Source organism: Antechinus flavipes, chromosome 1, assembly GCF_016432865.1.
Source record: "Antechinus flavipes isolate AdamAnt ecotype Samford, QLD, Australia chromosome 1, AdamAnt_v2, whole genome shotgun sequence".
Classification (NCBI taxonomy): domain Eukaryota; kingdom Metazoa; phylum Chordata; class Mammalia; order Dasyuromorphia; family Dasyuridae; genus Antechinus; species Antechinus flavipes.
In genome coordinates this window covers 461936248-461952673 of record NC_067398.1, presented here as the reverse complement: position 1 = coordinate 461952673, position 16426 = coordinate 461936248, and the positions used below count along the sequence as shown (strand labels likewise).

Below are 16426 nucleotides of genomic sequence, written 5' to 3'. Positions count from 1 at the left end.
TAAAAAGAAGAAAAGTTAAAAGACAAATGAAAGTTGCTATTAAGTATTTGAAAGAATTTTATATAAAAGTCTACATGGAATTATATTTGTTTTGTTTTGGTCCCAAAGAGCAGAACTATATGATGGGCAAAAATTCTAGAAAGGTGAGTTTTGACCTGATATGTGGGTAAACTTCTTAACAATTAGATCTATCCAAAGATGGAATGGGCTACCTTGGGGGAAGTCTTCAACCAAAGGCATGAAGACTATTTCATTCTGATGTGATTGAAAGGATGTTTGGTCAGGTATAGATTTGACTAGATATTTTCCAAACCTATAATTCTGATCCCTGAATCATCTTATTCACAGTCAATAGGGACATAGCATTAAGATAATAAAGGACATTGGAGATAATCTATTCACAATTGAGAAAACAGAGGGTCAAAGAGGCTAAAAACTGGCTTATAAAATCTTGTCTACACAAGTAGGCAATAGTGGAACCAAAATTCAAACCTAATCTATCTGACTCCAAATCCAGCAAAGTCAAGTGCTGTCCAGTTCTCTTTCTAATATATTACATCAATACAAATTTCCCACTCTCTCCCATTCAAAATGACCTTATTATTATTCATATATTATCATTTTTCCCTGATTGTTCTTGTGCCTGGAATACACTTTTACCTCATCTTTACTTTTTAGAATCCTTTAGTTTCACTGACATACTGCTTCAGGAATAATACTTTTGCATGAAACTTTTCTTGACATGCCAGGCATTAAATGCCCTTCCATCCTAAAACTTTCCTTATTTTTATTTTGTATGTAGTTTAGAGGAAGCTGAATAGTGCAGTGGATATATCACTGAATCTAGACCCTGCATAGATCACATAATCAGTATCTCAGTATCTCAGTCTCTCCATTTGTAAAATTGAGGTTATGATGATAATGATAATAATAATAGTAAAATCTCCCAGGGTTATTGTGAGAAAAAAGGATATTTCAAAAGTATTTTGAAAAATTTAAAGTGCTATGTAAATGTAATTACTATTGTTATTTTTGTATGCTTATTTATATGCATGCTATCTTCCTTGATAGAATATAAATTCCTGTAGAACAGGGACTATTTCATTTTTATCTTTGTTTCTAGCACTTAGTAAAGTGGTTGGCACATAGTAGGTATTTAATGTTTAATGATTGAGTTGTTGACATTAGGATTCATAAACAAAATAAGATTTAAAAATGTAGATGTTATTTAGGCTTAGTTCCAAGTTTTTAAAAAGCTGAGATACTGTGAGGAGCAGGTGTGTTATACTGAAGCCTGTGCCAAGCTAGATTGACAACAGTTTACCATGTGAGAGAGTTCTGCATGCCTGATCAGGAAAGTCCAAGCAGAAAATACACATTAGTAACTCACAATTATTCCCACAGTGAGTAATGGGGTCTAATTAGGAATCTGATTTTCAGTAAATTAGGATTTTACACTAGTTATAATTCCAATTTTTCACATCTGTCCAGTCTCATGGACCACTGCATCTGTTGTAAATCTTGACATCCAAGACTATATTCTACCCTTGCCATAGCAACATGCATCTGGTTGAAATCCCAGTAGCTCAAGAGGTCAGGAGACAAAATAGCAATAATGAAACATATTTATATGGTGCATGAAATGGTTACAAAGAACTTTTACAGGTATTATCTTAAAGGATCTGTATAATGTACTGAGGTATATGCTGCAAGAACTATTATATCTCTTTTACAGATATGAGGCTCAGAAAGTTTAGATTTCTTGCTCAAGGTCACAAATATAATAAATATTTAAATGAAGGACTTTTGACTCCAAGCCTTTCTGCTATAATAGAATCTAAAGAGTAGACAGGTCCTCAAAGGCCATCAAATCCAACCTATGTCTAAATTGGAATTTCTTCAGTAATGAATGGCCAGTTAGCTGTTGTTTAAGCTTTTTAGTGAGAGGAGGAATCTACAACAACCCAGGACCTCTCATTCTGCTCTTGGATAGCTCTAAGAAGTAAGCATTTTTTCCTCATCCATCAAGCCAGAAAGCTTCTTTTCAAATTGTAGCCCCTGAGGCACTAGATAGTGCAGTGGCTAAAGCACTAATCCTGAAGGCAGGAGGGCCTGAGTTCAAATATGACTCCAGACATTTACTAGCGTACTTCTTAGCTATGTGACTCTGATCAAGTTACTTAACCCCAATTGCTTCTTAAAAATTATAGCCATCATTCTAAGCTAAGAATAATGTTTTACCATATACTTTAACATGTATTGGACTACCCTGCCATCTAGGTGGGGGGAAGGAGGGGGAAAGTTGAAACAGAATGTCTTGAAAGGGTAAATGTTGAAAAATTACCCATGCATATGTTTTGTAAACAAAAAGCTATAATACATTTTTTAAAAAAAAAGAATAATGTTTTATGGCACCTTGCTCCAGGAAAGCTCACCTGGTGATGGCTCATACATTGGTTCCCCATGGTCAGTGCTTTTCTAATGATTTTGCCCTCACATAAATTTAATAGACATTAAAGTCAATACATCACCTTTGTGATTTCTTTGGTCCTCTTTGATAATGAAGGATGAACAACAATGCTGCAGATTCATCTCTCTTTTCTCCTGCTAATCTTATATAAAGAAAGAGAAATCAGGCTGTACATGCAGCATTTTTAGGCAGTATGTAGTGGAGTATATAAGATGGTAAACTTGGGACAAACTCAAAATCAAGAAAGGAAAACCCAGAGTTAAGTTAAACCATAATCTAAGAGCAATCATGCCATAAGACAAGCTCCCTTGAGAAATGATTGAAGAGTAGAAATACTATTCTTAAATGTGGAAGAAACTTCAAGAGATTATTTGGTTCAGCTCCTGCATTCAGGAAGTTGAGGTTTTCCTCTTTTTACCTTTAAGATGAGGCACTCAAAACTCTGAATGTCACGTTTCTGGTAAATATGTATAGTGGTGGAACAAGGGCTGATTTGGGCCAAATTCTAGCTCTCTTACTTTCTGTGTGATATTGGGCAAATCACTTAACTTCTCCAGTCCTTAACTTCTTAATAGCTATAATCAGAAGTTTTAACTAAGATTTCTTCCAGATCTAAAATTTCCAGATCTTATGTTTTCTAAAGAATAGAATGAGAAATTTGTTTCCTCCCCATCTAAGTTCTCTTTTCATTATCTATTCTAGTCTGTTCTCAAAGGTTTTCAAGAACTACAAGAAAAAAAATGCTATCAAATGAATCATATTCATGAAAAAATATTTCTTAAATATTTACTATGTCCCAAAGACTATTCTAAGTTATAAACATACAAATAGCAAATCAAGGTAGTCCCTGATCTTAATGAAATTATACTTTAAACAAGAGAAACAACGTATATAGGAAGTTTTAAGGTACAGTGGTCCTAAGGCTGTTGCTATAAGCACAGATGATAAGGACTGTTATTTAAGTCATGTTGTCAGAAAAAGTAACAATTCCTGGGAGTTTGGAGGGCATATTATCAGGGAAGATTGTAAGGCCTTTTCTCCCTTTTCTCCATATGCTAACCCCTCCAGCCTCCAAATAAAATAAAAATGTATGTAACTTTAAAAAATGCATAGAAATAGATCAAGGTAGTTTGACTATATTTAAGTGAGACGAAACAAAAGTGAATCATATGGGGGAAGAGTAAAGGCTTAAAAATTATTTTGGCCTTCCAGAAGCAGAAAGGTAAAGATCCAATTACCAGAAAAGACATTTAATCGCTCAAGTAGGATAGCAAGATAATGTTATATCTGAATTATTCCAGCTGTGAATAGTATGTCACTTCAAGAGTGTGGGGTAGCATTGGGATGGAGAAAAGTGTCATTTATTTGCACACATACATATTGCCACTATATCCTGGTTTATAGAAGTTCTACCCCTACACTCTTTTAAATACTTAAATATGAGACTCAAGACTAATTCAGTGATTACTTTGCACAGGATGTCTAACATCACTATATACATTCTTCATTGTCAAGTCTAAATAAAGATGCTTTTCCACATTATTTTAGTTAAAAAGCAAATCCAAGTTAGTTACTTTGATTGTTCCCTAGGCCCTCTCAGCCTAACTATAAAATAACATGGAAGTAGCGTAGAAGACTTCCTACATTTAGAAAAATCACCATTGGTCCCAAGATGGAATTTCCTCTTCTGAGGTAGCTTTGAGAGGATTAGAAAATACCAGTCACAAACAGGCTGGAAATGGAAATTCTTCCTCTTGCTGTAGATGTCATTAAGCCAGAAAAGCTGTAATTAGGAAACATAATTACATTTCCCAATTTGTTCACCCTGAATGTTTCTTCTGTTCTTCAGAACTTCCAGGATGTATGCCTGAGAGAGGATAAATGTTTGTTCTTATGTAACTCATGACCTTGCAATTTGAGCTCCAGGCTTGAACAGAACAGATTTAATCCTGGGGGGGGGGGGGGCTTCAAAGAATAATATCATTTTGGTTTAATTTATCCCCACTCAGAGTTTCCTTTGAGAAATCTCATAATATAAGCTCATGGCTACATCTCCACAGATTTGAGTAAAAAAGAGCACACTGCTCTTCTGCAAGAACTCTAATGCAATGCATATTGGATATATTCAGCATTTGTTTCATTACCCTTCCCCTCTCAAAAAAAGTAGAAAGTAAATACAGGATTCACAATAATCCATTAAAAATTATTACAATTATCTCCCCTTTCTGGTGAAAAGCATCTAAAGTTTAGTGTTCTATTCAACCACCAGACCTATAGCACTAACCTCATAGCTTGGACTCCTCTCCTGAAGAAAAATGAATCTGGGCCTGTTTTTGAAGAAAGCAATCTGTTAATGTGACAACCTCCTTCTCATAAAATTTTAACAAATCCTAAATAATGGAGCAAGGATTCACCCCAAATTCTCTGACTCCAAATTAAATGTTTGTTCTCTGACTCCAAATTAAATGTTTGTTCTACTAGACTAAATTTCTCTTTGTTTTGTAAAGTTTTATAGTATTATACTTTTTGAGAAGTATAATTCTGGGAGGTATTTCTGTTTGGGAAAAAATGGAACTAGGGAGAAATAATATAATACAATGTACCTGCCATATCTTTGGACTAAGAACAGTCTCACATATGGCAAATTAGTTTTTCTTCTCTCTCATTGTTTCTTAGAATAATTAATAAAAGAACAATCTAATGCTAATCTGATCTTAAATCTTTATTGCTAACTGTTCCATGTAATTATAAATTCATCAAATTTATTTCAAATACTTACATATTATAGATTCAAGATGTCAATGACAAAATTATGCTAAACACTCTCATTTTAAGATAATTTAGCACTTATTCTTTGAATACTTAATCAGAAGCACAATATAATAGAAAAGTTTTCAGAATTGAGCTCAGAAATTCAGTCATAGAGATTTTCTTTGTTTCTTCTCTGTGATGTGATTTATGTCATAAATTTTTATGGATTTGTTTTGTAGAGAAAGATGGCATAAATTCTGCTTCCCTTTTGGATGGAGACCACCATACATGGCCTGAATGTCCTACTGCTTTCCAGGAATAAGAAAAAGACCCTCTAGTTGTCTTTCTCTACAACAGCTTGGCAATAAAACAATTCTTGAATGGGTCAAGGTTCCAGAAAACTTTCACTTGAATGGGATCAGTTCCTTTCCTTTTAAAATATCAGAAATTGAGCACTGGGAAAGGAGATTTAGCAAAGATGACCCATTTACAAGCTGGACTCAGTCCAGAGACTATAGAGAAAGCTCGCCTTGAATTAAATGAAAATCCAGATATATTGCATCAGGATATTCAACAAGTCCGGGATATGATCATCACCAGACCTGACATTGGATTTTTACGTACAGACGATGCCTTCATCTTGAGATTTCTTCGAGCCAGGAAATTTCACCAAACAGATGCCTTTAGATTACTGGCTCAGTACTTCCAGTACCGCCAGCTAAACCTGGACATGTTCAAAAACTTCAAGGCTGATGACCCTGGAATCAAGCGGGCTCTGATTGATGGATTCCCCGGGGTACTGGAAAAGAGAGATCACTATGGCAGGAAGATCCTTTTGCTCTTTGCAGCCAATTGGGACCAGAGTAGGTAAATGTAGATAGTGTCTTTATTTTTTCTTTCTTTTTTTAAAATATATATGCACATAGTAATCCCCACTTGGGATATTTTGTCTTTAGATAATGAGTATTCCGTGAACTATTTTCATATGTGGAGCCAAGACATTTTGAAATTTAATTCTCCATCATCCAAAGGGCTTCATTGTTATTAATATCCCTTCTCTAATTTATCGTAGCATTTGAAACAAAGTGGACCATTTATTTTAATGAAATTTGATTGTCCTAGAAGAGATTGAAAGTCACTAAAAGTAACTATCTGCAAGCAAAACAATTGCTCTCAGTGCTTTCCTTTCTTTCTGATGATTTCCATTTCCAAATATTTTTAAAAATGTTTCCTGTGGTTTTAGCTTTTATACAATACTAACTTTGGAAATAAAACTAGGCTTTGTAATGGGACTGCCTTAGACACTACAAAAACAAGCCAGAAATATTTTCTTAATACTAAACTAATAGTAGCAAGAGCAGATAATGGCTGATACTTATTTTTACCATCCCTGGAAACCAGGGGAAAATGGTACTTGAACTTCAGTCTCAATTTTACCCTGAGAAAATTTTTTTTGGCAAAATAACTCATTTGTCATAAAGTTAGACAGGAATGTAGATATGATCAGGTTATATATTGTTCTGTCTGCTTTTTCTGTTCTATAAAGTAGTAATAACAGGAAATTATCCAGACACTACTAAGGAGCCTTTGATGTTCCTGTACCTGGAAATATTTCTAGGTTTTTTCAAGTTGTAAGAATCTACAATATATAAAACTAAAAGTTGAGTTGGCAGAATTTGGCATTCTCTGTGCTGTAAATTTGGAATTTCATATTTGGGATTATGAAAAGCATATCTGGGATTATGAAAAGCAAGGAAATGTGGAAGCTTATGAAAAGACATATCATGCTGACTCCATTCAAGTTTATTCTATTAAAGCATTTCCATGTTTTGAGACAGATGATGAGTTTAATATCATTAAGTGGTGATTTACTTATAATAAATTCAGAAGGTAGTACTATGTCTAGTTGAGATAAGTTCTGTTTAATTTCTAATATTGAATTTTTAAAAAAGATTGATGGATATAAGAAAGAATGTATTTGAGGGGAAATAATAAAAAATGATTGTTAAAAAGTCTGAGACTCTCCTAAAAAGAGTTCTCTTTCATTCTTTGGTCATTAGGCTCTTGTAATCTCCATTTTCTAGATAAGGAGTCTGTGCAAACATGAAGCAAGTTCGTTGAAATTTAAATGTACTATTTGGCTTCAACCTTCTTTCCTCTTTCTCTAACATTGCTTCATAGGGAGAGAGAGCAACAGAGAGAGAGAGAGATAGAAAGAGAGAGAGAAAGAGAGGCAAAAGCAAACAGATAAAGTCCATAGATACAGAGACAGGGAAAGAGAGGAAAGGGAGAGAAGGAGGGTGGGAGGAAATAAGGAAGGGAAAGAAAAAATAAGAGAAAGGCCATAAGAAAGACTCATCAGTACTTAAATTGGATATGGAATACTTTTCTGAAAGCTATAAAGACAAAGGTGCTAATAAAGATGAAAAAAAAAGAACAAAAGCTAGTTCCCTATATTGTTATTTTCAATTGTCCACATCATTTTGATTACAAAAGTACAAAAGAGGACTGCCAAAACTCTTTTTTATTGCTAAAAACAGAGTCTCTGGGGGATTCCAAAGACCTCAAAGATCACAGCCCTGCCTAGTAATGAGTTCATTTCATTCTTGCTGGGCTAAAGATGGTAAAGTAATGGGAAAGCATTATATGAAAAGTTTATTGAATATTAAAGTGATTATTAATATATATTAAACTATATAAATCTTATTCAGGTAAACCTAGATGTTTTAAAGGGAAAGTGTAGGCATACATAGGCATAGATGGGGTCACTTAGTCTCCCAGAGAGGTTCCCTATTTCTTTGATTTGCTCCATATATTTGTGAATTTTTTGGAAGTTTTGGAATTGGAAAAACAGATAGCAGCCGATATATTGTGGCTGTTGAGGAAACTAGTCTTCTCCCCCAAATGGACGTTTTCTTAACACTTGGTCTTTGCTTTGGTCACATCAGAATTACAGAATCAGACTATAATTTCATCAAAATGATTTCATTCTGGCTAATGACATTCATATAGTTACTCATGAAATGAAACTGGCAATTTTGGAAATGGCAGAGTTTTTATTTCTGTCACTTAGCTCTAGTATGTAATAAATAATAGGATTCTTTGATTCTAGTCAAATGAAACAATGAGAAAACATTTTGACAATGATAAGACTTTACTATTAGCCCTTTTCCTTTTTGTAACATTCTTGTAAAAACACATTGGTGGTTGTTCATTTATGAACAACAGCTTTATGTCATTAACTTATTCAAATCTTATCGGTTTGTTATTGCTTTGTCCCTAGGGCCCAAGATCTTTTGGTTGAATTAGGGGCTTTCAACAAATAAGGAATCATGGCTCTCTTATTTCTAATGTTGTTAGTGATTGACTATGGTAGAATCAAACTATATGAATTTGGAAGGATTCCACTCATGCTTATACAGGAATATAATTTCTTGAGGCAACAGATCCTTGCCAATACCCCCAAATTACTTAGAAAATGGGAAAAAATCCAAGGTATTCTACAGATGACCTGGAAAATACACAATTAGCCTTGGGTTAGCCCAGCACTGGCTAGGAAACACTGGTAAACCAACTAGTCTTAGTTTCTTTATTTCTTTACACCATAGAATTGGGTTACTATACAGAGACTGAAAGTTCTTTTAGGTTCCCAGATGCAAGAAACTAGGAAAAATTAAGTATCAACATGTACTGTGTGCCCTATAGCTACACATTATGTTAACATCCTTTGGTGTTAGAAATGAATCTTTTCACTGGTCAGACCTCCATGACAATACTATGAATAATTCTATACTTCTATATGAAAAGGGAGGTGGAGAAATCAGAGAAAAGCAATGAAAATAATGACTAGTTAGAAGATAAGATCTTTTAAAAAATCAGGTATTTAAAGAAAAGAAAAAAAGAATAAGGTTAATTTAGAATGGGAAAAAGAAGGCTAATGAGCAACTTAATTACCGCCTTCAAGTATGTAAAGTGTTTTTATAAGAAGGGAACTTATCCAATGCTCTCTTCTCCAAAGAAGATAGAACTGGAAGAAACAACTTTAAATTGATTCTCAAATTCAATTGGTATGACAGTCTGAGCAATGGCCTAAGGCCAATCAAGACCAAATAGTATGAATCGTCAGTAGTAACAGTATCTACAAATTATGGCCCAATTCTCTTATAAGAATCACAGAATTTTAGAGCTAGATGTGACCTCAATAGCTATATGCTCTAACCTATACCTTTACAAAACAGGACTGAAATATGTCTGACAAAAACCTTTTGGCCTTTGTTTAGAGATCACCAGTGAAAGGGAGCCCATCATCTCTCCAAGAAACTCATTCCAGTTATAGAAAGTTCTACTTGTTAGGAAATATTTGCTGATAGCAAGTTTAAATTTGTCTCATTGAAACTTCCAACCCATTGTTCCAAGTTCTGCTTTCTGGGGCCAAAGAGAACCAGAAGCATAGAAATAGAAGTAGGAAAAGCACTGAGTGGGCTTTGTCAGTTTCCCCATTTATAATTAGATAAACTCTGAGGTTCTTTCTAGCTCTAAACTGAATCAATTCACTGCAAAGATTTTAAAGATTTCCCACATTCCATGTCTATAATTCTATGATACTAAATCTTAGTTATTTTATTTAGCATTTTAAGCAATTGTGTTTCTGAATTACTACTATGTAGTCAACAAGAACATTCTGTAATAGTCATTATTTTGCACAGCAATATAACTAGCAATGATTTACTATCATAAAAGATACATAAAAATATGAATTGTCAATTTTCAATACCTAGAGAATAGTGAAAACAATTTTAATTACCTAATCACTATTTCATGTCATTTGTTCTCTTCTATCCATTATTTTAGTAAAATACTAGGTAGCAATATAGCAAAACATTGTAATAGGAAATAAGCTATGCTAGCATGGTATAGTATGACAAATTTTTCTGTATTCTCTCTCAGCTCTAAAATGCTATCATTTCAATTCAATCCAACAAGTGCTTAACCATAACAAAAGAGTCCACATAACACGTGGAATGTCTCAAGGGTTAAGGAAATAAGTTTTTCTTAGCTGGAGGACTTCAAGTAGAGTATAGATAATCATTTGACAGTTAATTAATAAAGGAGATTCTGGATCAAATAGGTTGGATTCTAGGCAAATGAAGACTATTCTAATTCTGAGATCTATGATAAGCCAAAAGACAATTGCAGAGGTAGAATGTAAAGTCTATTTTAATTCAAGTTTTCTTCTAGGTATCCTTGGTGAGATCTCTCCTGCAGGTTCAGAGTTCCTTAAGAAGTGAAGCAGTTTCATATGTCTATGTGATTTCTGTTAAGGTCTTTTAGGCAGTATCCATAGGAGCTCTAGTAATGTCATTACAACTCCTTTACAAAAAGGGCTTTTTAATCTTTTTGTAATCCTCCTTTAGAAGTCTGGTGAAGTCTGTGGAGTCCTTTTAAGTAAACAAAAATAATTGCAAAGGAAACCAAATATATTAAAACATAGTTATTGAAATATGTTTTTAAAACATGTTTCTAGACCACAGGTTAAGAAATATTGTTCTAATACATCCTCTACACAACAAAGGAATCTGATCTCAGGGAAGTCTATCTAAGAAGTTCCCAAACCTATCATGGGCTGACCCAAACAGCTATATTGATTGGTGTTGAGGCCTTGGAAAATCCAAAATATTCTCCTGTCCAAGTTCTAGAACTATGTCATTTATGCATCTCAGTTTTGGTGTATTGCAGCATAATTGTGAGGCATCAATATTTCATTGTAGTTTTAATGAGATTCAGACTGCCCTGAAGAGAGCATCAAGAACCAAGATGCTCCTTAAAGGGTAGCTCAGGAAAATCTGTGGGTTTATCCAGACTTTCTCTAAAAGAGAGAGGAAAAGGAAGGAGAAAGTGTCAGATCATCTTAGTGGGAGGAATAAGAAAGCAAGATGGTTGAGGGTATGATTTCAGTGGGAGGAATAAGAAAATAGGATGGTTCATCAATAGCCAGAACCCTGTCAGGAAAGTATGCTAAAATGTGGTGACATAATTTCAATGTCCCCTGGAGGAAAAATGAGAAATGACATCTTATTCCCTTGTGGCCTTCAAAATGGAATGGAGAAATGAACATTTAAACAATAAAGATATAGGTTCCATTTAGTCAATGTTCTACATTACTGCAAATTATAGTTATTATAAATTACTGCAATAACTATAAATACTGTTACATTATTATTTTTAAGAGCAAAAACACTTAAGACTGATGAATATTTTTACTCCTATGGAATAAATGAATTATCCATCCACTCAAGAGGGAACATTTTGTGAAGTATTCAAGTGGTTCTAATCACATTGTCTTATATGGTAACTGACTAACAGATTAGAGATATCTCTGCTTTCAGATTCCAGTCCTAGCCACTGATCTGTTGCTTCCTCTCTAAAGGAACCATTACAATACAAGACCATAGACCTAAGACCATAGAAAATGGTATGGACCCATAGATCCAATCCTATTACTACAAATATCACTATACCCAAATTTTATTTATAGCCAAAGATTCCACCCTGGCTATTTCTTTATCATCTCTAGAAATGTGTGATTAATAAAATTCTATAACAGGATTAGAATTTGATTAGCAATATTTGACTAAATGAACATTATCATTGTTTAACAGAGATTCCAAGGACTTGGGACATAGAATCCCACAGTTGAAAGTATTGTCAAAGATAATCTAGTCTAATGTTAGGTTGTCACCTTTCTTTTTTCATTTTAAACACAATGAAATTACTTTGACCTTCATCCATTCTATTAAGTTTCTATTTTATGCCAGGTCACATGCTAGGCTCTCAAGTTACAAAGACAGAAAAAAAAATAGCCCTGCTCTCAAAGAGCTTACATTATATTTGGAGAAAGACAATATGCACATAGGAAAATATAAAATAATTTCAAAGTAAACACAAGGAAATTTCATCTGAGAAAGTTTCTAGTAGCTGAAGATCAAGAAAGATCTTATTTAGCATGTGGCACTTGACTTGAACTTTGAAGGAAGCTAGGAATTCTAAGAGGTGAAACTGAGGAGAGAGTATTTTCCAGATCCTGAGGGACAGCTTGTGCAAAGGTGGGAGATAGAATATTGTATAAAAGGAACAGCAAGTCATTCTTTAGGCTGAAATTCCAAAAGAATGATTTATTTCCTATTAATACCTTCTCAGAGTCTTTTTAAATACATGAATTAAAACATAAAGAAAAGTTACACTGGAATACAATGATCAAAATCATTGAAAAACAGATTTTTCAAATATTTTTAAGTTCTATTATATATTTTTTGAAAATAAGCAATCATCCAAATGATGAAAGGACCAATTTAGATTGATTTTAAATATGCCTATCTCACTGCATCTCAGACTTATTGAATGGAAGTAATCCTTTCTCCATGGATCAGCCCAAAAGTTTGATGCATTTTTCTCCCAAACTTCCTTGCCAGAAACACTTTGTCACTCATACTTGGAATTCCCTTGGCACTAAGCTGTGTGCTTGTCACTGTCAACAACTTCTTCCAGTTGGGTTCAGAGCCTTTAAAAGCTTCTTTTGCAAGCTAACTCACTTTGACTTCCAGGCTAACTACTACCTTTTTTACTATTACTTAGGAACACATTAGGATCATATGACATCTACAAAAGGCATGGAAAGGATGGAGGAGAAGAAGGCCATTGTTTATCACATCAATTTTCATTCCATTTTCTGCTCATAAATGCACATTTATAATCCCAAGAGGTTTAAATACAGAGCATTCTTTACCTTAGAGATAGGAACATCTCTGATTGACATAGAGTTATGGTATCAAGATTAATTTCTTCTCGGGACGAGTCCTAAATATAGTAGTGAAAGCTAGACTAGACTCTCTGTTATTTGGTTTTGAATTAAGCAGGGTTTCTGCAGTAATCTAAGAACAGGATTTGCGTCTAGTTAGGAAGCCAATGACTGTAAAACATGTACAAATAGAACAGTCCTTCTTAATGATGCAATTGCCTGTAAGACATGTTCAACTTACGCCTATAATGGGCATAGCTTACTTAGTGAATAACGAACACATGGCATGTCTGGAGGCCTTTTTACTGGGAAAATTGTAAAGTGCTTCTGGGACATTTATTCTCTCTGTCAGCAATGAGGGAGGCAAGCTTTGTATTTGACCCTTTTTAATCAGGGACCAGTAACCTTAGAGAAGCATATCACAGCTCCAACAAATGGCCCAATTCCAACCTGAACTCCAGTCCTATGCCCTTCTGTTCTGTAACCACTCAACAGCTTTCTTTGCCTTTAAATATGTTTTGGAGATAATCTCTCTTGTTCAATGATATATAGAACTTTAAACAGCTGCTGAGAGTGATTAAATGCCACCACTTGGCTAAGGCTGTAAATCAAGCTCAGAAACCATTTATTTGAGGATACTTGAAAGTAGTAGAAGTTATTGCTATGATTCCACCAACAGCAACATCAGACGGGAAAATAAAAAGCCAGTAAATTCTGTTCTGAAGGTTTTAAAGTGATGTGTTGTTTCTTTCCAATACTTTCTCCTCCAGCTTTTCATATTGCTCCTTCCATCACTACCACATATTTGCCTCCTCCTCCCCCACTTCTCGATATTTTTCTCAAATAATCCAGTTGCTTCTTCTACTCCCCAAATCTCCTAGTTTCCTTTTGTCTTTCTTAAAGGAAATACTGACCATCACTCTTACTTGAATTGCAGTTCAATATTCTGTTGGTATAAATACAACCTAGTCTGCAAATGCATAATATGTGCAGTAATTTACAGTAATTCTTATTTGAACCAGGTGCAAAATCATCATCCAACCATAAGAGGCCCTCCATATTTGATCCCATGCTACTTATCCACCTGAAATGCTCAGTATGCCCAATTTTCTAATTGTACTCTGCATTTCTCATCTATTTTTTCCTTTAGTTTTCTGCACACAATAGGCACTTAATAAATATTTACTTAAAGGAATTACTCTCCTTTTGCTTTTGTTCATATTATTTTTTTCCTTTCCTCCACAGAGCTAAAATAGGTGCTAGAGATTATTTAATCCTTCTCTGAACAATTTGCAAATCAGAAAACTGAAGTTCAGAGAGATGCATTTGCTCAAATCACTGGCAAAAATAGGATTAGATGTTAGATTTCTCTTTACTTTTGGGACCAATGTGGTTTCTATAACATTGTACTTCTTTCCAGAATGTCCTCGTCTCTCTTCTTGGCCTTATTCAAACTATTTCCCATCCTTTCAGGTTCATCTCAGTCTCCATCAAAAATTCTTTTCCAAATATACTAGCTCATTTTGATGTCTCTTTTCTCTGACCTTTATAAGTTTTACAAATTTGATTTATTTTAAATTTATTTTATTTTCAATTTATGGGAAAAAATAAGTATTTGTTTAACACAATACAATAAAAATATGACTGCACATTAAACTGCATATCTACCATGTAAATCTTGCTATTCCTTTCAAATATATAACTAAATTATCATATAAGCTTTTTCCCTTTTTTTCTTCCATCCTCCTCACTCGGCTCTAGATATGCTTACTGTTAGATACACATATATACATATACATCTAAAATTACTATCTATTTGTTTTGGCAAAGAATTAGAAATTGCAGGGATCCCCATCAACTGGGAAGTGGATAAATAAATTGTGGTATATTTTTATGCTTGAATATTACTGTGCTATAAGAAATAATGAGCTCAGTGATCTTAGAAAGACATGGGAAGACTTGCATAGGGACAAGTAAGTGGCACAATGGATCGAGCACCAATCCTGAAGCCAGGAGTACCTGAGTTCAAATCTGATCTCAGACACTTAACACTTCCTGGCTGTGGGACCCTGGGTAAGTCACTTAACTCCAGTTTCATCAGCAAAAAAAAAAAATGAAAAATCTGATACTGTTTTAAAAAAAAGACTTTCATGAAATGATGAAGAGCTAAGTAAAACATTGTACACAGTAACAGGAATATTGTTTTTAAAAATGATTTTGAGAGATTGTTATTTTAACTATGATAAATACACAAATTAAAAATAAAGATCACAAGAGAGGAATGCTATCTACATACAGAGAAAGAAATAATAAATAGAAAAATAGCCCATAATTCAGTTTTCTCTTATATGCTGTTTTATGTAATTAGTCTTAAAAGATAGTAAATCCAGGTAGGGCAGATGCCATATTTTATATTTCTTTGAAATTGAAATATATATTCTTTGAAATAACTATTATGGTAATAAACCAGAACTCAGCATTTGGAAGAAGTCCATTTAGATTTGCCACTAACATTGACTTTCCCTTATGTCCATCAGAAGCAACAAGAATTCATATAGTTTGCTAAATCTATGGTTTTACTTTTCAGTTTTTAGAAACCAGTTGGATTTCTTTTGGACCACAGCATTATTCAATGTTCATTAAATTCTTGTTGAGAAAGGTAGATTTCAACTTGTTATAAGGAAAAAGTTCTTAACAGAATTGTTTGTTCTCCTTCGTTGGAATTATCATTCGAGAAATTGGTTGGATATATCTCTGGGATATTTCCTTTTCAGATATCACTTGGACTAGATAATCAGTAGGTACTTTCTATCTCAGAGATTCTATGAAGCTATGACTCTGGGGAATGTGGAGGAAGAAGTTGAATTTTACTTTGAAGAATTTTCATTTTCCTTTGTTCAGGTTTGCTAAGATGTCCAAGATTCTTCCAAAATAAATGTTTATGTCTATGTCTGTTTTTGATCTGTATTTTGATAACTGTAGTCCAACAGATATGTATAGGTTCAAGGAGAAGTTATAATTTTCTTATTAGCCACTGATTATTAATCTATTTTGTGAATTGAGACAATGAATATTGTGTTTTATACCAATGAATGTTATATTATAATATAAATTTATTCAAATGTAGAATATTTCAAAATGACATTTGATTAGTGGAGGTGTTTAAAAACAAAACAACAACAACAACAAAAAAAAAAACCAAGCCTTATTCCTCATTTATTTAACACTGTTGGAGCATAAAGTGTTCTCAATATTTGAATTTCTTTTATAACTACAGCTAAAGTGCAAGGAATTTTTGTTGTTATTATGTTAACTCTGTTGCATAGAAATCTTGCTAAAATATATTATTTGAGGGAGAGTAGTATCATAGTAGAAAAAGCTTGAAACTCACATTCAGGAAGATCAAGGTT

General features: G+C 33.7%; 1 protein-coding gene across 1 annotated transcript in view; it reads left to right on the top strand.

Moving 5' to 3' along the window:
- CLVS1 (clavesin 1) overlaps positions 1 to 16426 on the top strand; it is a 197014-nt gene that overhangs the window by 20326 nt on the left and 160262 nt on the right. Inside the window, exon 2 of the mRNA XM_051970146.1 lies at positions 5461 to 6088. Coding sequence (XP_051826106.1) covers positions 5634 to 6088 — 455 coding nt within the window. The 5' untranslated portion in view covers positions 5461 to 5633. The remainder of the gene's footprint in view (positions 1 to 5460; positions 6089 to 16426) is intronic.